The sequence below is a fragment of the Mesoplodon mirus genome (genome assembly GCF_964341445.2).
Source record: "Mesoplodon mirus genome assembly, chromosome: 19".
Classification (NCBI taxonomy): Eukaryota; Metazoa; Chordata; class Mammalia; order Artiodactyla; family Ziphiidae; genus Mesoplodon; species Mesoplodon mirus.
In genome coordinates, this window is record NC_138995.1 from 49,204,293 (window position 1) to 49,226,527 (window position 22,235).

Sequence of the window (22,235 nt, forward strand, 5' to 3'; positions counted from 1 at the left end):
ATCCACAGCCGCAACCCCTCCGTTTCCCCGAATCTCCATCCCACCCCCAGCTCCACCCCACCTTTCAGGTTCCGCCCAGGGTGGGGGGGGGGCGGAGAGCTCCCAGCCTGGGGCCTCACTGGAGCCGAGGACCCCTTTCCCGGTACCAGGGGAGCGGGTCGGGCCTGTGCCCAAGCCTCTAGCTGCCATGGCGGTGTCGTGTTTTAATCAAGTCTGTGTTTTTCTCCTGTCTTTCCCACTCCCCGGTCCACTTCTCTGTCTCTCTCCTTAGAGCCTCTGTTTCTCTTCCTCTCTCTTGCTCTCTCCGTGCTCTGGCGTCCCAGCCGCCCCTCTCCATCTCTGTCTCGCTCTTCCTGCCCCAGCGCCCCGTCCCTCCCTCTCTAATTCTCCCTCTCGCGTCCCTCTCCCTGTGGCCTCGCTCTGTCGCCGCCGTCCCTCCCTCGCCTTGGCCAGCCCCCTCTCGCTCTCACCTCCTGCTCTCCCGCCTCCCTGCGGCCCCTTTCTCCCTGCAGGTATCGGACTCTCTCCATCTAGGCCCCGCCGCCCCTCCCCGTCTCGGCCGGTCCCTCCCCTCCCCTCCCCCCTCCCTTCCTCGGGCTGGGGGCGGTGCTGTGACGCGACGGGGCGGGGGCAGGAAGGGGGAGCTGACGCTGCGGCTGCCTCCCGCGGCCCCGGCCTTTTGTGCGGGCGGCGGGCGGCGGGCGGCGGGCGGCGGGCTGCGGGCGGCGGCGGGGTCGGGTGCGGGCGGCGGCCGAAGAAGGCGAGGGGCCTGCCCAGCGGGGACGCTCAGCCGGGCCCGGCCCTGCCCTGCGGCTGGGCGCGCCCGCCGCTCCGCATCCATGTTCGAGTGAGGACCGCGGCGGGGGCGGGGGAGGGTCGGGAGGAGGTCGGGGGGGAGGGGGCTCCTCGGGCTCGGCTGGGGGTGGCGCGGCAGCAGACGAGGTCCGGGAGCTTGTGCACTGGGGGCCGGCCAGGGGGAGGGGAGGGAGGCGTTGGGGGCCCATGGGTGCACTCGGGGATGGGCCCTGGCGGCGGGGAGGCCCCCGGGGCCGGTTCGTTGGCTTGGCGGGGCTTTGGCTGGGGAACCCGGCCTCATCCCGCGGGGGGGACCGCGGCCTTCCGGGAGCGCCCCGGGCCTCCTTCGCCTCTGGGAGGCGAGGGGTGTGCGCGAGGTTGACCCAGGTCTTCGGGCCTGCGGTCGAGGCAGGACGCAGACGAGCCCCCTCCGGCCGGGCCCCCAGGCCCCGGAGCCCGGGGCAAGCCCGGGAGCAGCCTCTCCCGGTCTGGGCCCCCTCCCGCCGTTGTGATCTGTTGCTGGTCCCGGGGCTGCTCGGATGGGGGCTGCTGCGTGGCTGGCCGGCCGACCGCGTGTGTGAGATCCTCTGGGGTCGTGGGCACGGAATTGACCTACTCTCTGGGCCCAGAGTATTTTAGATTTTGCATTGTAGGTGTTTTGGAAGTGTGTATGCGTGTTTGTGTTCCTAGTGTGCAGGCAGCTGTGATCCTCTTTGGCTCCGTGTGTGTGTGATTTACCTCGAATTCCATCTGTGGCTCCATGTGTTGCTGTAAGCTCCCTGCGTGTGTCTGATTGTGACTAGTGTGGGTCTGGGGCTTTGTGTGCGTGGCTGTGACCTTCCGTGGTTGTGTGTGTGTAATGTATCTCATCCCGTCAGACCTATGCATGTCTGATTGTGACTTTGGAGTGTGTGTACATGTGTCTAAGTCTCCTAATGTGCAGACAGCTGTGATCCTCCTTGGCTGTGTGCATGTGTGTGAATTTATCTGGGATACCATCTGTGGTTCCAAGTGTCACTGTAAGTTGCCTGTGTGTTCAGTTGTGACTTTGTAGTGTGTGTGTGCATGTATCAGGGGCTCTTTGTTTGCTGCTATGACCCTTTGCGTCTGTGTGCTTATAATTTGCCTCTGAACCTGTTAGCTCTGTGTGCAAATGTAAGTCACCTGTGTGTGTCCATGTGTGACATTATTGTGTGTCTGGGGCTCGTTGAGTATGACTGAAACCCTCTGGGGTTGTACCTTTTATCTATTTCTGGTTCCATCTTTGTGTGAAAGTTCCTGTGTGTGTCCCTTCATGACGTTGTACGTGCCTGGGCTTCCATGTGAGCAGCTGGGACCCTCTGGGGCTTTGTGTGAGTGAGAGAGAGACCCCTTGTGGCTCATAGTGAGCCTGGGACCCTCCCTCCTGAGACCTGGGGTGTACCCTTGACTCTCAGGAGCAATAATAGTAACTGATGTTGTTCCCCTGTTACAGTTTATAAAGCATGTCCCAATGCATGATTTCAGTACCTGGCCACTCTGTTATCGAGATGTGTCCACGACCTCCCGGGGCTGCATATTTCCCAAGTCCTTCATGGCTGTGTGAGTGTCAGGGCTCTCTTGTCAGTCAGCAAACAGCAGCTGACATGTCCATCCCTTGCCACGTAAGAGCAGGTCTTTGCTCTGGCTTTCCCTCCAGATGGGGAATGCCATGAGAGCCGGGCTGACCCTAGACTTCATTTACCTGGGTTGTGCACGTGTTAGCTGGGGTCCTCTGTGACTGTTCTTTCACTGTGTGGCTTTCTCTGTAACTGTGGGAATGTTACTTGCTTTCAAGTCTCCTCTGAGACTTTCTTGTGCCCGTATGTGTGAATGTACCTGGGACTTTGCATGGTTTTCTGTCTCTGTGACCCTCTGCAGCTGCGTGTGTGTTGTGCATGCATGCACGCGCATGTGTGTGTAACTTCTGGGACTTTGTGTGTGGCTGTGGCGTCCTTGTGTGTGACTGTGCTGAGACTCTGTGGCTTTGTGTGTGACTGTAATATACCTGTGATACTACTGCAGGGTGTATGGGGGGTGAGGGGTAGGGGAGACTTCTTACAACTGGGGGGAACTGCAGTTTGCCTGTGACAGTGGCTGTGTGTGAGCCACATCGAGGTTCCCTTTTGTGTACACCTGTGTAGGCCTCTGCCCCTCTCTGACCAGAGGGAGTTGTTGGCCTCTTTAGGCCTGGGAAACCGGAGGTGAGGTGTCTGCAGTGACAAAACCCCATTCTCTTCCAAGTCCCTGAGCCATGTCACCGTGTTGGGCTCCTCCCTTCCCTCTGCTGCAGCCTGCCTGGTTGGGCAGCCTCCGGGCTGTCAGGCTCGAGCACTTCCTCTTTGTCCTGCCAAGGAGCAAGATCTGGGGGCGCAGGCTGGGCCCTGTCTGTGTGTGTCGGACTTGTCTGCAGGGGCCCTCCTGTAGACCTGAAGCTGCAGGAGAGTAGGATAGCTGGAGGAGGGGTCTGCATTTCGGGCTAGAGAGGCAGGAAGATGAGGCAAGAGAGGAGTGTGGTCACCCCTCCTTTAAACCCTCCCGAGCTCACCAGGGCCGTCAGGGTGAAGCCTGAACACCTGCTCAGGGCCCAGAGGGCCTGCAGGTGGGCCTGTGGCCTCCTGTCCTCCTTCCCCAGCCCCACTGGCCACCTCGCTCCTCCTCAGACCTGCCAAACTCAGTCCTGTGCCGAACTCACTGTTCCTGCCCCTAAAACAGTCTTCCCCAGCCCTTTGCCAGATCTGCTCCTTGTCCTTTGGGCTCAGCTCAAGTGTGCCTTGCACACCAACCCACTGAGCCCTCCTTATCTCCGTGGTCCTCAAACTTGAACATGCATTAGAGTCTCCTGGGCCCCACCCGCACTTCCTGATTCAGGAGGTCTGCGGCAGGTTCCAGACTCTGCATTTCTGAAAGCTTCCAGGCACCGCTGCTGCTGCCCCGTGAGCAGCGCTGCCTCACAGCACTGACCAGTGTCTGAGATCATCATCTTTATTCATATGATCTCTTACTGATCGTCTCTGTTCCCCCATCAGAATGTCAGGTCCCTGCGGGCAGGTGTTGCATCTGTCTTGCCCACTTCTGTGTCCCCAGTGCCTGGTGCAGGGCGGGTGCTCCGTGTGCACTTAGGGGTGACTGACTGGGGTTGGTGTCCGTTTGGCCTCCAAATGCCAGGCTGAGGTGTCTGTGCAGGGGTCAGCGTGGCACCTTGGCAGCAAGTGCTCTGGGGTGGCGGCAGGGCTGCGTGTCCCATCTTAGTCTGAAAGTCCCTAATCAACCAGAGCACCTTCCAGGTGGTGGGCTCTCTGTATGTATGTCCTCCAGACAACCCTGGGAGGTGGATACTGCTGTTATCCCCATTATACTCAAGAATAAACTGAGGCACAGAAAGGTTCAGACACTTGCCCAAGGTCACAGGGAAGTGGTCCAGCTGAGATCTGCAGCGGCCTCAGCCTGCGGAGGGTTGGGCCAGTGGTACACTGGGTGGAATCCAAGTTTGGAGGGTGGGGGGCACGGGGGGGGTCAGTCACTCACTCAGTCCACAGGGGCAGAAGCTTGCGGAGCACCTGCTGTGCGCCAGGCCTCATTCTAGGCAATGGGGTGCAGCTGGGAACAAAAACCCCTTCCCCTGTGAAGTGCACCTCCTGGTGGGGGAGGATTTGAAACGCGGGAGAAGTGCTGAGGAGAGAGATGAAGAGGGAGGGGGCTCGGGAGAGGGGATGTGGTTTACATGGAGGGGCGAGGGAAGGTATCTTGGAGAACTGGCCCCTGAGCAGAGGCGGTGAGGACCTTGCCTTCACCTGGAGTCGAATGCAGGGGGGGAGGACTCAGCCAGGAGGTCCCTGACCTGAGCAGGGAGGAGGCTACTGTGATGTCCAGGGGACCATGGAGGCTGGGCCAGGCCGCTGGAGCAGGGGGAGGTGGGCCAAATAGAAATAATAGAGATAGATTTGAGAGCTGGACCATGTGGGACTTGCTAATAGAGGAAAAATGAGGGGTGAGTAGGAAAGAAGAAGACGCTTAGGTTTTTAGCTCAAGCCACTGAGTGGAAAGTGGTTGTTCAATAAATATTTACTGTATGAATGAATTAATAAGTTAATTTTAAGACCAGCAGGCATTACCGAGAGCTCACTATGTGCCAGGCTCTGTTAGAAGCCCTTTACATGTACTGATTTGTTTAACCCTCCAGACAACTAGAAGAGAGCATGCATTTCTCACCCTTGGATTACAGATGAACTGACCGAGGCCCGGGGAGCTAGGGGGCCTGCTCTGGGTCACATGGCTAGGAAGTGGAGCAGGGTGGGTAGGTGGGGATCAATGGGCTGATGGGTGGGCCCCCCACGCCGGCCTGTCCCCCCACCCCAGCCTGTTTTTCCCCACATGCCCCTCCTGTTCCCGCAGCACCACCCCGCACTCTGGCCGGAGCACGCCAAGCAGCTCCCCATCGCTCCGTAAGCGGCTTCAGCTCTTGCCGCCAAGCCGACCCCCACCTGAGCCGGAACCGGGTACCATGGTGGAGAAGGGGTCAGATAGCTCCTCAGAGAAGGGTGGGGTGCCCGGGACACCCAGCACCCAGAGCCTGGGCAGCCGGAACTTCATCCGCAACAGCAAGGTCGGTTGGTGCAAGCCCAGGTGCGGTGGGGGGAGGGGTGGGAGGGCAGGGGCACCCCGAGGCTCATTCTGACTCCATTCCTTTCTCTTACAGAAGATGCAGAGCTGGTACAGTGTGAGTATCGGGGCCGGGGGCCTTGCTGGAGGGATGAGAGGGAGGGGGACAGGTGCTGGGCCAGGGGCCCCTGGCTGCAGTAGTCACGGAGTGGGTGCTGGGGTCAGCAGACCTGGGGGTCACATCCTATGCTGCTACTTACATGCTCTGTGACCTTGAGTGAGTTGCTTAACCTCTCTGGGTTTCTCTCTCCTTGAGAAACAGTTCTGACCTTAGTAGACTTAAGGGAACGTTCCCTGAGAGTCAGTGATACCGGTGGGTACGTGGCACAGGACCTGGCTTAGGTAGCAATCCGTAAATGGCTCTCGTAATGGTTACTCTTGTGTTACAGGCAGTAGGAGCCAGAGGTGAGCTAGACGCTGAAGCCTCAGAGAGGCTCCTTCCAGGCTAGGAGACTGAGGGGTGCTGGGAGCTTTGGGGGACAGAATTAGGGGTGTGGCCCCCTGTCCCGGTTCTCACCTCCCAAACTTCCCCCAGATGCTGAGCCCCACGTACAAGCAGCGGAATGAGGACTTCCGTAAACTGTTCAGCAAGCTCCCTGAAGCCGAACGCCTCATTGTGGGTGAGTCCCTGCCAGCCAGACCCGGGGCTCCCAGCTCTGCCCTCCCGACCCTCCCGCATGTGCCGGCCCAGCGGCCAGGACAGCCGTGTGACTCGGATGTCTGCCCGTCTCTCCCCTCGGCCGCCTCAGATTACTCCTGTGCCTTGCAGCGCGAGATCCTCCTCCAAGGCCGCCTCTATCTCTCCGAGAACTGGATCTGCTTCTACAGCAACATCTTCCGCTGGGAGACAACAGTGAGCTGACCGACCTGGGACGAGGAGGGGCCCCAGGGCAGTCAGGGCCCTGGCCCCTTCTGACCTGTCTTTTGTCCTCAGATTTCCATCCAGTTGAAGGAAGTGACGTGTCTGAAGAAGGAAAAGACGGCCAAGTTGATCCCCAACGCCATCCAGATCTGCACGGAGAATGAGAAGGTGAGCGAGAGGACCAGCAGACAGGGTCCCCGGGGTCCCCGATCTTCACTGGCTCCTCTCTCCTCCCCACCACCCAGAGCCCTGTTGACTCAGCACCCAGCTTCTCTCATCTTCCCTTTCTCTTTATTCTCCCGGCCCCAGCGTGGGCTCCTGTAGTCTCTGACCTGGACTCCTGCACCTGCTCCTGTCTCAGGCCCTGCAGTCTGTCCCCTGACACAGCTGTTCAGGGATAGTATTAACAGAAAAATTCTATCAGCTCAGAGGCCTCCTCCACCGGGAAGCCTTCCCTGATGCTCCATGTATCATGATTGTTGCCTCAGGGTCCAAGGGGGCTGCCTCACACCAGTGGTCCAGACGGGACTGGAGAAGGAAATGGGGCGGGAAGACTTCAAGCAGACTTCCCTTTGTGTTTTCTTGGCCAAAAGGGGATCCGTTGGCCACCCACTCCGGGCATAGGAGACGGGGAATGTGCCTTGGGCTTCCCCCAAGCAGCCCAGCCAGTTTGGGCTGACCCTGTCTCCCGCCTTGGACTGTGAGCCCTGGGGCCAGGGCCCGGGGCCATCTCCTCATCGTGGTGACTCCAGGGTCATCCAGTGCTGGGCTGGGCATAGGACAGATATTCTGTGGAATGAGTGAAGGAAGGGATGAATGAATACATCAGCATGGAGAACCGGGAACAGGGTGTAGCGGGTGGAGCTTCCTCCTCCCTCCAGCCTTGTCTCTCCCCCAGGGCTCACACCCCTCTCTCTTCTGCAGCATTTCTTCACCTCCTTTGGGGCCCGAGATCGCTGCTTCCTCCTCATCTTCCGCCTCTGGCAGAACGCACTGCTTGAAAAGGTGGGCCTGGGCGAATCCTGGGCAGGGGAGCTAGGGGGAGGGCTGGGGTGGGGGGACCATGGACCCAGGGATGCCAGGACTCGGGGAACTGGAGGACCCCTCCAGCTCTTCTCCATGGGCACCAGACCCAATGTGCCTGCAGCTCTTCCAGAGGCCCCCGCAGGGGGCCGCCACGGGCTCCGGTGCCACACCCTGCCCATGAGAAATGCGTACTCACAGCCCCTTAGTCACCACCTGCAAATCAGAAATGCTCCAAAGATGGGGAGGTTTTTGGTAAAGCAAAACCTGACTTGAGCTGACATGGTTTACAGTCCCTATCATCAGTCTAACAGAGTTTTGTGCTGCGCTGTCGATATGGTAGCCACTGGCCACACGTGCCTGTTGAACTCTTGAAACGTGGCTAGTGTGACTGAGGATCTGCATTTTTAATTTAATTTCAGTTTTAATTAATTTAAACTTAAAACACCACGTGTGCTTCTTGTATAACACAGGTCTGTATTTATCTCAATTAATGGGACTTTTCATATGTTTCAGGACCAAAAAATAATAATGTGAATGACTGGGGTAAATCTTAAATATAGTTGTGATTCAGTATAATATTATAGTATCCAGTACAGAATATACCAGTGATTCTCAAACTCTGTAGTTTCAGGAATCCTTTACACTCTTTAAAATAATTATAGACTCCAAAGAGCTTCTGTTTAAGTAGAGTATATCTATCAATATATACTGTATTAGAAATTGAAACTGGGAAAATTTGTTTTGAAGTGTTCAAAGTTTGAGAAAGGAACAGAAGGAGGGCAGGCTTGGGAGAGGTAGTGGTGCAGTGGGTCAGTGGGAAGGCCTCCCACAGAGAGTAAGTTTTTCAATGTGTCTTTTTTTTTTTTCTTTAATTTTTTGGCCTCGCTGCATGGCATGTGGCATCTTAGTGCCCCAACCAGGGATCGAACCCGCGCCCCCCTGCAGTGGAAGCACAGAGTCTTAACCACTGGACCACCAGGGAAGTCCCGAAACTGGGAAATTTTTAAACACAAGATACACAAACACGCATTACATTAGCCACCAAGACAATGATGACATCACATAGTCTCTGGAAAACTCCACTGTACACTCATGAGAGAATAAAGGTGAAAAAGGCAAGTGATACACTGCTGGTAACACTTACCATACTTATGAAAATAATTTTGCCCTTACGGTTCCCTAAAAGCATCTAGGGGATGCCCAGAAATCCTTGGACCGTGCTTTGAGAACCTCTGGTATACACTGTACTTACTGGATCCTAAATATAATATAGATATTTTTAGTGCTGTATCATAGTATAGGCAGTGTATTATCTTTCTTAAATCCCCAAATTTCTTAATTTTGAATCAAGTCTTACCCCAAAGATTTTGAGTAAGGGATTTCAGACTTTTACTCTTCACATTCTGATAGTCTATTATGGGTCAGCCCTGAGTGTGCTCTCCTGGAATGCCCACTGTGGTTGCATGAGTTTATGTAGCATGCATTCAGCTGCAAGTAGCTGAAAACCCAACCAGACAATGGTTTAAACAAACAGATACTGAATTACTTCAGATGATCATAATAATAGCTAACACTTAACCAGAGCTATTGGGTGCAAGGAACTGTCCTGAGCTCTCCATGAATGAACTTATTTAATCATCACAACCACCCTTCAAGGCAGTGTGGTTAGTATCTTTATTTCACCAGTGAAGCACAGAGGGAAAGCCTTGCCCGTGGGCACATATGCTTTTCTGTGGCAGAGCTGGGATTCTGACCCATTACAGTCAGGCTCTGGAGTCCACTTAATCACACTGATGCCCATGTAACAGGAGGTCTGGAGGCAGGCAATCCAGGGTAGATTTGAGGGCTCCCTATGTCATCAAGGACCCAAGCTCTTGTCCATTATTCCACACCATCGTCCTTCTGCATATTGATGCTTTGTCCACATGCTTGTTGCCTCATGGTTGCAGGTGGCTGCCACAGCTCCAGATGTCATGCCCTCAGTTAAGTGTCCCAAACATGAAAGAAGAAAGGGATGGATGGAAAGTGGGCATTCCTTTATCAGGAAGGGAAAGCCTCCTTTAGCAGACTTTTCCTTGTGTTTCTTTGGCCAAAACTTGGTCACATGATCACCCTTGGTTGCACAGGAAGCTGGGTATGTGGCAAAGGAACAATGAGTTGATATAAGCCAGTTATAATTCCCTGGGGCTTGGGAAGATTTTTCACCCCAAACAAATCAGGGTTCTGCTGGCAGGAAGGGAGGGTGGATAGATGTCAGGTAGGCATCACACAGTGTCTGCTACTGCTGGCTTGTAGCACCTCAGAAGGCCCCAACCCACTCCTCCAGCAGGGCTGCACTCACTTCCTGTCTTCAGGGGCGGCTCCAGCTATGGCCATCCTCAGGGGCGAGAGCACTGGAGCAGGAGCCCGAGGGAGGGACAGTGCAGTGTCAAAGTCTCCAAGGAGGGCAAGGGCAGCCAAACTGCTGGGGATGGAGTTCAGCCCCGTCACCGAGTGCGAGTCACTGAACCCCAATGGTCAGATGGGGACCGTCCCTCCTTCACAGCACCCGAGCTGGGCCTAGAATAAGAGCTTGGAAATGTCAGCTCGTGGGAGGCAGTGTAGTCCAGTGGTTAGCTCTAGGGCTAGACCAGCCCCCTGGGATCACATCTCAACACGGCCACTTCCTAATTGGATGACATCACCCACCTCTGTGCCTCAGCATCATTATCTTAAAATGATGACAATCTCAGCACCTACTTTACAGAATGGTTTTGGAGACTTGTTGAGTTAGCACGCGTGAAGGGTTAGAAGAATGCCTGGCACTTGGTGACAACTCAGCGGATGTCAGCTGCTGCTACTGCGACTATTATTACTATTAGTATCTCATCAGCGTCATCCAGCCACTCCAGCCATGGGTAGCTTTTGAGGACACCTGGGCAAGTAGTTGGGGGCAGGACAGCATGGCAGGTGGGAGCATTGGCTCTGGAGTCGCTGGGTTTGAACCCCAGAGTTGACCTCAAGCACAAGTTCTCCACCCTGGGCCTCATATTCTCTGTAAAACTGGGAACTTTAACCTGTAGCTGTGGAAGTACTGTGAGGACCTAAGGGAGAATTCCTGAGCACACTGGCTCCTATGCGATGGGGTGCGGAGTGAGGTTGGGAGAGGTCTGGGATGGGAGGTCATGCTCCCCCTTGTGGACACCAGGGGAACTGCTGAGGCTGAGGGCCGGTGGGCGCGGGTGGAAGGGCTCTGGCCCTGATAAGGTGGAGGCCAACCTAACGTCCTGCCTGCCCAGACGCTGAGTCCCCGAGAGCTCTGGCACCTGGTGCATCAGTGCTACGGCTCAGAGCTGGGCCTCACCAGCGAGGATGAAGACTATGTCTGCCCCTTGCAGCTGAATGGTCTAGGGTGAGTCGGTGGCTGGAGGCTGGTTCCGGGGGTTGGGAGGACAGAGCAGGGGCTGCGTGCAGAGCTCCTGGAGTCCTGGGTGGACTGAGGCGGGGGTACAAAGTCTGGGAGACCAGGAGGGTGTGTGGGGTCTCAAAGATGCAGCGGTCTCACTCCCTCTGTTTCTCTGTAGGAGCCCCAAGGAAGTGGGAGATGTAATTGCCCTGAGCGACATCACCTCCTCAGGGGCAGCTGACCACAGCCAGGAGCCGAGCCCGGCAGGTTCGCGCCGTGGCCGCATCACCCCCAGCCTTTCCCGAGCCAGCAGTGACGCAGACCACGGGGTGAGCAGGCGCGTGGAGGAGTGAGGAGGGTGCTGGGTGGTGTCGGGGAGAGAGAGGGACAGACAGATTGAGGGGGACAGGGAGGGAATGGACAGAGAAGAGGTGGCTGGAGGGGTAAGTGAGGGGATGGATGGAGGGATGGAATGGAGCTGGGAAGATGGGCAAGGAGACTAGGCACAGGTAGGGAAAGAGAGAGACAGGCAAAGGTGGGACAGGTAGATAGATGGGAAGCGGGAGAGACAAGAGCCGAGAGAGGGCTGGCTGGCTGGATGAGGTTGGATACAAACAGGTAAGGCATGGACAGGACAGGCATAAGAAAGCTCATGGCCCAGGCATCCAAGACAGGCCTGGCTGAGAGGCTGAGAGGAGTCCTCGTCTGGGTGGCCCCAGGGCCCCTCGTAGCTCAGCTAGGAGCTACACGTGACCTCCCCGGCACTGGTTCTCCTACAGTCTCGAAGCCTTCTGAGGGTTGTGGGTACACAAGGGGCCCTTAGGCTGGGACAAGGCTGGATTAAGCTTTTCTCTGCAGGCAGAGGAGGACAAGGAGGGGCAGCCAGCCAGCCAGCCAGACGCCTCCTCCAGCCAGACAGTGACCCCGGTGGCTGAACCCACGAGCTCAGAGCCCGCCCCACCTGACGGGCCCGCCTCCCTGGGCCCCTTGGATCTGCTGCCCAGCGAGGAGCTGTTGACAGACACGAGTAACTCCTCCTCATCCACGGGGGAGGAAGGTAAGGCAGGTGGCCGATTCGTTTGCTTTGGGTACACGTGACAAACCTCACTCACACGGGCTGCACCCAGGGATTCGCTGGCTCATGGGACTGAAAAGTCCACAGAGTAGGCAGATAAGATAAGGCGTTTAAATGGTGTTGTTAGAAATCTGTCCGTATTTAGCTCTGCTTTGCAGGCAGCTTAGCAGGGTGGATAGGAGTATAGACTCTGAAGCCAGATTGCTGGGGCTCAAATCCCGGCCACACTGCTTCCTGGCTGTGTGACTTGGGCAAATTATTCAACCTCTCTGAGCCTCATTTTCCTCATCTAAAAATTTTCCTCACCTGGGGTTAGCAATAATACTACCCACTTCATAGTGTTGTCATTGAGAGAATTAAATGTCTTAATACAGGTAAAGTGTTTGGGCCAGTTAGTAAGTGTTGGCTGTTATTATATCATCATCATCATCATTACCATCATCATCATCATCATTTCCATTTTCTCTGTGCCAACTTTATTCTCAGATAGCTTCTACTCTTGTGGCAGAAAGAGCCCCAGCCCTGCCCCAGACAAGCCTAGCAGAGAGAAAGCATGCTTTTCCCAGTGGCTGTACCAAAAGCTCTAGGGTTGGTTCTGACTGGAGAGCAAGCCCACCCCTGAGCCCATCACTGTGGCTGATGGCCTGGCTTGGGACACACACACACCCCCATCCACCCACCCCTGAACCAATCACTGGGGCCGAAAGCTCAAGCTAATGAGCAGGCCCACCCCTGTCATCACTGGGACCTCAGGTGCGTGAGCCTAGGTGTGTGCTCCGCCTTGAACCCATGGTGGTAGCTTTGATTGTCTGGGCTTGGGGCACACGCCCACCCTAAAGCCATCCTGTGGTGGAGGGGGCTGAGTAGCTCCGTGTCTGTGTCTGCTCTGGTCCAGGAGGACGGGGCTGCCCAGGCACCCCACAAGACCTGGGAGTGGGGAGGAGCGGTCATTCAGAGGGAAACCGAGGAACGCAGGCACCCTCATCCCCTGTCCTTCTCTGTCGCCCAGCCGACCTGGCGGCCCTCCTTCCCGACCTCTCCGGTCGTCTCCTCATCAACTCCGTCTTCCACGTGGGTGCTGAGCGGCTCCAGCAGATGCTGTTCTCAGACTCGCCCTTCCTGCAGGGCTTCCTGCAGCAGTGCAAGTTCACAGGTCAGGGGCCGAGGTGACCAAGGTACATGGGAGGGGGTGAGGAGGGGCCGGCCAGGAGACGGGCAGGCACTGCTGTGCAGATCAGGTGTGGCAGGCTGGGGAGTTAAAAGCAGCGTCTGTGAGGCCAGAGGGGCTCCGCCTCTTACCAGCTGAGTGGCCTTGGGCCAGGTGCGGACCCTCTCTGTGCCTCGGTTTCTTCTGTGTGATGCGGGTGTGATACTAGTTACCTGCCTTGTCAGGGTCTCATGAGAACTAAATGAGTTAATTCTAGAAAAGTGCCTAGAACAGTAGCAGATAGTAAGCATTTAATAAATACGGGTTAATGAGCACTCTGTCAGGCCCGTGCAGAGACCAGGACAGATGAATTCCAGAATCTAGTGAGAATAGCAGTAAACAGATACTCGGGCAGATAAGTGTGTATGTCAGAGAGGGAAGGGACTGTGTTCTGGGGGGTGTTAGGAAAGGCTGCTGGAAGGATGTGACATTGAAACTAAGGCCTGAAGGAGGAACTTTCATAGGGAAAGTGGAGGAGGTGGGAGAAGGAATCCAGGAGGCCAGCAGGGTACCTGCAAAGATCCTGAGGCTGGAGGCTGGCACTGGGAGAAGCCCCCTGCGGCTGGGCCCCTGTGGCCCAGGTGTGGAGAGGGGAAGCCACAGCACCAGGGCAGGCAGAAGGGCTGACCAGGGGACTAGCAGGGAGCTCGGGAGGCTGCAAAAGAGATTCAAGTTGGGGAGGGCCTACTCAGATGGTAGTTTTCTCTGTTTCTTTTTTCTGTATTGATGAAAATGAACCACGTAGAATCCCCTGCAGAATGAGTAAGACTATGCCTTGTGTTGGGGGCACTCAAGTCCCCCCAAACTATGCTTATATCCTGGAGAGACTGGCACATCAGACTGAGGAGCTCAGACTTTGTCTGGCAGTCCTGGGGAGCCATGGAGTGTTGTAGACTGATAAGGGACAGGGTCAGGCTTGGCTTTGAGAAGCTACCGCTGGACCAGAGGTGGAGACTGAGGCCAGGAGCTCAGGGGGAGGCTGAAGAGGGGCCCTGGACAGACAAGGATGGGCTGAACTGGGACAGTGCTCAGGCGGTCAGTGAATAGACGGGGAGGGAGTGTCCAGGACGAGGCTCAGGGCTCTGCAGGAAGCCTGGAGGACAGTGGGGCGAGGAGGGATGTGTTTGAGGAGATGCAGAGGCCAGTGGGTGTGAGGGGCCCTGCGGACTTCCAGGGGAAGGTGTTTAAGAGGTCGCAGGACCCTAGGTCTGAGGCCCAGGGGAGAAGCCAGGACTGGTAGAGAGAGGAGACGGGGGCTGCAGGGGTAGAGGAGGTGGCCCAGGAGGGCTGAGAAGTGTAGGCAGGAGAGAGGTCCCAGCTCTGAGGATCGTCAACATCTGAAGTTGTGGGCGTCCAGAGGGAAGATGGGGCAGACACTGGAGTGGGGGCAGGGAGGAGGCGCAGGTTTGAGGGCAAGTCCCCAGAGAACTGGAACCTTCCAGAAAAGCTGAGTCTCCTACAGCCTGTGGGCAAAGGACGGGAGAATGGTGTCTTCATTCTGCCCCTCCATCCTCCAGACGTGACCTTGAGCCCCTGGAGCGGGGACAGCAAGTGCCACCAGCGCCGAGTGCTGACCTACACCATTCCCATCAACAACCCGCTGGGGCCCAAGAGCGCCTCTGTGGTGGAGACACAGGTGTGCCAGGCAGGGTGGCCAGCGGGTGGGGTGGCCGGGGGCCAGGGTGGGGGGCATGGTGCTGACTCCCTGTTCCTCCCTTGGCCCCACAGACGCTGTTCCGGCACGGCCCGCAGGCAGGCGGGTGTGTGGTGGACTCAGAGGTGCTGACGCAGGGCATCCCTTACCAAGACTACTTCTACACTGCCCACCGCTACTGCATCCTGGGCCTTGCCCGGAACAAGGCCCGCCTCCGGTGAGCGGTGGCCCGGCCCCTCCACCTGATCCCCTGATGGTCCCAGGGCCCCTGCCCCAGTCTCCCCACCCCGAGTCAGCTGCAGAATGTTGGTTGCCACCGTGGCAGGCGAGCAGAAGTCAGAAACACCCTGAGGTGTTTGGCCTGAGCCACCAGAAGGATGGAGCCGCCATTGACTGGGAGGGGAAGGTGGGGAGGGGCAGGTTTGGGGGAGGATCGGAGCTCAGCTTGGGACTTGCTGAGATGTCTCTCAGAAGCCCGTGTGGAGTTGGACGCAGCAGCAAGATGGAAGGGGTTTGAGGGTGAGGTGTAGGCTAGGATGGCAGTCTGGGTGGGCAGTGCTGGGACAGCGCCGAAGGCGGGAGACCTGCCAAGGTGGTGGGTGTGGACGGAGAAGGGGCTGTGGGTTGAGTGGGGATCACAGGGAACCCTTGGGGGGTGTCTGTTTTGTCTGTGGGTGACAAGGGGCCCTCTCTGAATCAGGGGAGGGAAGGCTGCCCCCGGGAATGGGACAGCAAGGCTGGAGTCAGACCCTGACCCCCTCACCCCTTCCCCGACCCCAGAGTGTCCTCCGAGATCCGCTATCGGAAGCAGCCCTGGAGCCTTGTGAAGTCTCTCATTGAGAAGAATTCGTGGAGCGGCATCGAAGATTACTTCCACCACCTGGGTAGGGGACAGGGGTCCGGCCAGGGCCACAGACAGGGTCGGGGCCTGGCCGGGCGCAGACATGCAGGGCCCTCTCTCGTGTCTGCAGAGCGAGAGCTCTCCAAGGCCGAGAAGCTGTCTCTGGAGGAAGGCGGGAAGGATGCACGCGGGCTGCTGTCCGGCCTGCGCAGGCGGAAGCGGCCCCTGAGCTGGAGGGCCCACGGTGACGGGCCGCAGCACCCGGACACTGACCCCTGCGCCCGGGCTGGCATGCACCCCTCAGGTGAGTTCCGTCAGGCCTGGGGGGGGGTGCGGGGGAGGAGCTGGGGGTCCGGGTGGGGTGAGCGGGGATGAGTCTGTCTGACTCCGAGTTGCTCCCCCGCAGGCTCCCTCAGCTCCCGCTTCTTGGAACCGTCCGTGGACCAGGGCCCCGGGGCAGGCATCCCCAGCGCCCTGGTTCTCATCAGCATTGTGTGAGTAAGGGGGCCGGGCTTGGGGGTCAGACAGGCCTGGATCTGCACCCTGGCTGTGTGAGCTTGGGCAAGTGCTTGGCCTCTCTGGGTCTCTGCTCACGTGAGAGCACGGGCTCCCCACCCCATAGCGAGGATTGAAGGAGGTGACGTTTGAGTATGCGCCCAGCAGGGCTCCTCACATGGTGTACTGCTCAGTCTGCCATGGCGAGGTCGTCCCTGCAGGGAGAGGGAAGCCTCGGGGCTCTTGGGGGGGGCGGTCAGAGGGGCCTGACCTCGCCCCCGGGGCTGGAGGAGCAGGCCCCCAAGGGAGCCGGAATTAGGTGAACCAGGAGAGGTGTGCAAAAGGAGCAATGTCACTTACACTTCATTCAGGTTTTCTGCGCCCAGCCCTGAGCTGTGTGATGCGAGGGACACAGTAGCGACCAGCAGCCCTGGGGGGAGACAGACCTGGCACCAGACCAGAGGGATGGGGTGGTGATGGAGGAAACGTGGGCGGAGGGGACAGGGAAGCCTTCGGAGGCCAGTGAAGGCTTCCTCCAGGCCGGACAGGTAGGCCGTCAGGGAAGGCTTCCCAGGAAAGCAGAGGCCTCTGAGCTGAGACCCCACGGGGATTAGGCGGGGAGACAGACACGCACAGAGGCCGGGGCTAGGGGCCCGGTGCTCTGAGGAAGTGGAAGTGAGATCCGTGCTCCCCGCAGACCCTGGGCAGTGAGAGACCGGCCACACGTTCAGCCTCTCTGGGCCTCAGTTTGCCAACAGCAGCAGGTCCAGTGAGGTGCTGTGCGGTGCGCTCAGCTCAGGGCTGCCGGGGCCGGGGGTGGCCAGGACCGGCTGGGCGGCTCTCATCTCTTTGTTTCCCCCTCTCTGCCTCCTCAGGATCTGTGTGAGGTAGGGTCCTGCGTCCTGCCCTCCCCTCACCTGTGTCTCACCCTCAGCTTCAGCCCCTTGTCCTCACTCCATGCCCCCAGCTCCCCCAGCGAGGTGGCCTGGAGCAGCAGTTGAGGGCTCGGGCATCAGACAGGCCTGGGTTTGAACCCTGACTTTGCTGCTTATGGACTGTGTGACCCTAGGCATGTCACTCACCCTGTCTGAGTCTTAGTTTCCTCCTCTGAAAAGAGGGCGAATCATGGCACCCCTTCAAGGTGTGGTCACGTGGGTGACCCCCCACTTGTGGGAACGTTGGTATCCTGACTCCTGACCTCTGACCTCTCCCCCCAGCCTCATCGTCCTCATTGCCCTCAACGTCCTCCTCTTTTACCGCCTCTGGTCCCTGGAGAGGACAGCCCACACTTTCGAGTCCTGGCACAGTCTGGCCCTGGCCAAGGGGTGAGTGGGTAGCCCCAGGGAGCTGGGAGCTTGGGCAGGTCGGGGGAGGCCCAGACCCCACTCAGGCCCTGTATCCCCCACAGCAAGTTCCCCCAGACGGCCACGGAGTGGGCGGAGATCCTGGCCCTGCAGAAGCAGTTCCACAGCGTCGAGGTGCACAAGTGGAGGCAGATCCTGCGGGCTTCTGTGGAGCTCCTGGACGAGGTGCGGCTCTAGGCTGTGGGATCCTGCATTCAAATCCCAAGATGTGGCATATGCATCTGGGCCTCACGTTCCTTCTCTGTTAAATGAGGAAGCCATTCATAGTCCCTGCCTCCCAGGGTTGCTGGAAAAATCAGTGGGATGGAAGAAAGAATTTATTGGTTCTCATCCTGGGAAAAAAGTCCAGGGATGTCCGACTTCAGGCATGGCTGGATCCAGCCGCTCAATAGTAGTAAGAATCAGTCTCTCTTACCATCTCTGGACTCTGCCCACCCCCAGGGTTGCCTTTGTTTGGGGCATCCTAGGATGACCAATACGGTACCTACAGTTCCAGGGTAACATCCAAAGGAAAGAGCTCATTCTTACTGGATACTGGGGTCACATTCCCATCCCTGAACCAGTCATAGTGGCCAGGGATGGATAAGGCTTGGTCACTGAACCCCTCCCCGCCTATGAGGTGACTAAGGGGTCACGTGAAGGTGGGAAAGAGGTTCTCCAAAGGTTATTGGGATCTCATCTCCAGAAGGGGTTGCCCCAGACAACCACTGTAATTCGCTGGCAGCATCTATTCAGACGGCCAGGTTCAAATTCTGACCTGTGACCTCGTGCAAGTGACTTCACCACTGGGGCCTTGGCTTCCTCCTCTGTAAATGGGATGATAATCGATGTTACCTCAAAGGCTGCTGTGAGGATTAAAGGAGTTAGCATCTGAGTAGTGCCCAGCTCATGCAAACACCTCACCTGCATTCACTGTTGTTAGTGAGATCCCGCAAAGCAGGTGCTCAGTAAATGTGTGGGGGGGAGGTGTCAGCACAGACGCCAGGCGCTGGGAGCATCTGGCATTGGCTGGGTGCCCAAGGGCATCAGAGCCCACGTTGCTGGGTGATGGTGAAAATCATTCCTGTTCACTATGGACCGTAATGCTGAGGCCCACCTTTAAGGGCCTCATTGCACCCTGAAATCACGCTCAGAGGGAGATGCTCATGCAGGAAAGGGCTGTGCAGGACAGGGGAGAGGGATCACTGAGACTGGGGTCCCGTCGCTCAGAGAGAGGGAGGTCAGGGCCTTCCCATCCTCAGTTCAATTCTGATTATTTTCCTCTCAAACTGCCAAGGGCATGGGATTGACTGCACAAATTAATACTAACAGCAGACACCAATTGAGCCGGGCTGTTCTAAGAGCTAAAATGACCAACTGATTTGTTTCTCATGGCCAGCCTCCGAGGGGGGTGCTCTTGTTACCCCCCATCTGATAGACAGGAACGTTGAGGTAGAGGCATTCCCAAGGTCGCACGGCAGGGAATAAGAATAGCTAACGTGTACCCAGCACCTCCTGTGCGCCAGGTCCTAGGCGTTCACCCGTCAGATTCCTGAATTAATCCTGTGAAGCAGGTATGTTACGGACCCACGTTTCAGCTGAGGGACCTGGGACAGTTAAGGGACTTGCCCAAGGTTACCCAGTAAGTAGCAGAGCCAGGACTTGAACCCAGGCCACCTGGGCCCCTTCCACCTGCTGCCTATGAGAAGTAAAACTGGGTGCAGAATGGCTGGGGTGCAGAGGCACAGGCTGACCTTGGCCTCTCTGGACTTTCCCCAGCTCCTCAGCTGCAGCATGTTGGGGGATGCATCACCCCTCCCAGCACTCATCCCCCACCCTGCCCACCTCTTCCCCCAGATGAAGTTCTCGCTGGAGAAGCTGCATCAAGGCATCACCATCTCAGACCCTCCCTTCGACTCCCAGCCACGGTCCGACGACAGCTTCTCCTGAGGATATCTGGTCACTCAGCCATCCCCCCAAATGGACAGATGGACACAGAGGCTCGGTGGCCACTGCTGGCTCGGTGTGAGCGCCGGGAACCTCCCGCCCACCCCTCCCGGTGGCCCGGCCAGGGGCCACACAGACATGGGGACCACAGAACCGAGATGCACTTTAGACCAGCGTGTGTGAGTCCAGCTGCCATCGCCTGCCCTGCCAGGGCACTGGCCCGGCCTTCGGCAGGCCCCCCACTAACTTATTGTGCTCGGCTGGGGTTATGGGGGGCACCTCCCGGGGTGCACGATTCCCTCAGCTCTGGGTTTAATGTATTATATTTATTTGGGGCTGACAGAGCCCCAATAAAGGGTTGGAAATGGCTGTGGCTGTGCCTGCGGGGCCCTGGGAGTGGGTGGGAGCCTCCCATTGCACTCAGATCCCACTGTGGTAGGAGGGGCGTACCGTCCATTTTCTGGGGCCACAATCACTGACGCGACCTGGAATTCCTGAGCATCTTTCACAAGCTTTGCACCATCAGGGTCCAGTGTGGGGGCTGTGAGGACAGACTAGTGGCTGGTGGCTTGGTTCAGTCCTACCTCTGATACTTAGTGGGCATGTCACCTGGAGCAGGTCAACCTCTCTGAGCTTCGGCTTCTTCTGTACAATGAGCATAAGAATAGTACCTGTTGGGGACTTCCCTGGCGGCCCAGTGGTTAGGACTCTGCGCTTCCACTGCAGGGGGTGTGGGTTTGATCCCCGGTCAGGGAACTCAGATCCTGCATGCCGTGCTGCAAAAAAAAAAAGAATAACACCTGTCTCCCAGGGTTGTTAGAAGTGAGTCGTTCTCGAACTTTAGCTGCATCAGAATCTCCTGGAGGGCTCTTTAAAAAGCAGAATGCCGGACCCCACCCTCAGTTTCCCACTCAGCACGTCTGGGGTGAGTCTGCTGAGATCCTGCACTTCCAACAAGTTCCCAGGTGATGGTGATGCTGATTGTCCAGGGACCCCACTTTGAGAACCGCTTTATAAGGTTTCAAGGAGCTAATAAAGGTGGCTGCTTATAACAGGGTCTGCACAGAGTAAGTAGTCAATAAATATTACTATTATGGCAGAAAACTTGACGGGAGAAAAAAGTAAGTCATGTAGTGGGGACCAAGTATGTACCAGGCTCTGTGCCATGGTCTGATGTTCATTTAATTCTCAGTTACTCCATGAGATGGAGACAAACAAACGGTTACATGCCTGGCGCCACTCAGCAGGGAGGCAAGGCCTAGCCCCTGGTGTCTCCACATTTAGATACAGGGGCCCCCTTCAGGACCCCACACCAGCCCGTCCAGGTTGTCGCCCTCTGGACCCCATCTTACCGTTGTGGAAATGGGCCTAGAGGCAAGGTCTCGGTCCAGGTAGAACCTAGGTTTGTCTCACTCAAACCCTGTTCTGGTTCCAGAGTGAGTGAGGAGGGGTAAAGAGAGACCTTTGACAAGTCACAGGCTGTAAGAATCTTAATTGATGGCTTGGGGCAGAGGACTGGAGGAGGGGCTGGATTGGGCAGGATGGACCACAGGTGACAAAGGGCAGAGCCAGCCTCCTCTAACCTCTAGCTATGTGATCATGGCAAGTTACCCATCCTGAGCCTCAGTTTCCCACACCTGTAAAATGGGCATAATGGTAACACCCATCTTGTAGGAAGAATTAAATGAGTTAATATTAGTAAAGTGCTTAGAACAGCACCAAGCGCATAGTAGGTGCTCAGCCAACGTCAGTTTGTAGGGCTGTCACTAGGTGCCCCTGCCTGGTGCCTACGACCTGTCCTCACTGTGCTTCTGCCTGCCACCCCCGATCAGAGGGGAGGGATCAGAAGAGCAAGAGAGTTATTTTTTGCAGGGGAATTTCACAGCCTAGGAGGTGCTGGCACAAAGGCCCAGATCACAAAGGTATCTGGTGTCCCTGGCTTGGTGTCCCTGGCTTCCTCTCCCTCTGCCCTGGGCCAGCCCCACCCTTGGTTCCTCTCGCCTGGCAAGGCTGCAGTGGGGAGATTCTGGAACTTCACCCCACCCAGAACTGGAGGTTAGGACCTGAGGAGCAACCCTCAGCCAAAAGTCTCCCACCCTGGTCTTGATGGAGCCTCCCCCCTCATCCTCTCCATTTAGCAGACAAGCCCCCTGCCATTGCCTGGCAGGATTCCAGATCCACCTGAAACCAGCTGCATGACCCTAGGCAAGGGAGTGGCTCTCTCTCAGCCTCAGTTTCCCTGTCTGTAAAATGCGGATTAATAATAGAAGTGCAATAAATGTTTGGGGAGGTAGAAGTGAATCCAGCATACCAGAAGGGCTCTGTGCTTGGCGGTTATTTATTCATTTGATGAATATTTATTGAGCACTTACAATGTGACAGGCACAGTGGAAGGTGCTGGAGACACAGTGGTGCACAGGACAGTGTCCTCACCCTGGGGGAGCTTGTTTTCCAGGGTTGGAGGGACAAGCAATGAATGGAGAAAAACTATATAAAGAAGAGTATAATGTCAGGTAGTGACAACTGCTGTAGGAAAAAAAAAAAAAAAACTAGTAAAGGAGGTCAAGTAAGGGACTGCGGAGGCATTTTGTCCTGAGTGGACAGAGGACCTGATGAAGGTGACATTAGAGCCGAGAGCTGCCGGAGGAGAGGAAGTGAGCCCCTTGGTCACCTAAGGGAAGAGTGGCCCAAGCAGAGGTGAGCAAGGGTGAAGGCTCTGAGGTGGGAATGAGCTTGGTGTATTGGGAACAGCAGGGGCCTGGACAGCAGCGGGGAGTGGCTGGGAGAGGGGAGTAGAAGATGACGTCAGAGAGAAAGAGGGTAGCGGGGTCTTGAAGGGCCTTCCTCTTGAAACATGGCACCTTAAATCCCCAGAGCCGACTTTCTGGTTTGGATCCAGGGTGCCCATCCTGCTTGAGAGGGGTC

At 57.0% G+C, this 22,235-nt stretch overlaps 1 protein-coding gene across 3 annotated transcripts; it reads left to right on the plus strand.

Annotated features, from left to right (window-relative positions):
* Positions 1-697: 697 nt before the first annotated feature.
* Positions 698-19,679, plus strand: GRAMD1A (GRAM domain containing 1A). 3 transcript variants are annotated; one of them, XM_082608123.1, is made up of 19 exons: positions 698-847; positions 5,209-5,419; positions 5,513-5,533; positions 6,011-6,095; positions 6,225-6,328; positions 6,410-6,505; positions 7,262-7,342; positions 10,642-10,754; positions 10,927-11,077; positions 11,607-11,805; positions 12,833-12,976; positions 14,548-14,666; positions 14,759-14,901; positions 15,465-15,568; positions 15,656-15,829; positions 15,932-16,019; positions 17,238-17,345; positions 17,429-17,549; positions 19,221-19,679. In XM_082608123.1, the coding sequence occupies exons 1-19, from the start codon at positions 840-842 to the stop codon at positions 19,311-19,313; spliced, it is 2,163 nt and encodes a 720-aa protein (XP_082464249.1). In that variant the 5' UTR covers positions 698-839; the 3' UTR covers positions 19,314-19,679. The 3 variants fall into 3 exon arrangements, with proteins under 3 accessions (XP_082464249.1, XP_082464251.1, XP_082464250.1); XM_082608124.1 differs by lacking the exon at positions 698-847 and adding an exon at positions 5,094-5,110; XM_082608125.1 differs by lacking the exon at positions 12,833-12,976.
* Positions 19,680-22,235: the final 2,556 nt, after the last annotated feature.

Coding starts and splice junctions, on each gene's coding strand:
- GRAMD1A (XM_082608123.1), top strand. Junction 11,806..12,832: donor CTCATCCACGGGGGAGGAAG/GTAAGGCAGGTG, acceptor TCTGTCGCCCAG/CCGACCTGGCGGCCCTCCTT. Junction 12,977..14,547: donor GCAGCAGTGCAAGTTCACAG/GTCAGGGGCCGA, acceptor TCCATCCTCCAG/ACGTGACCTTGAGCCCCTGG.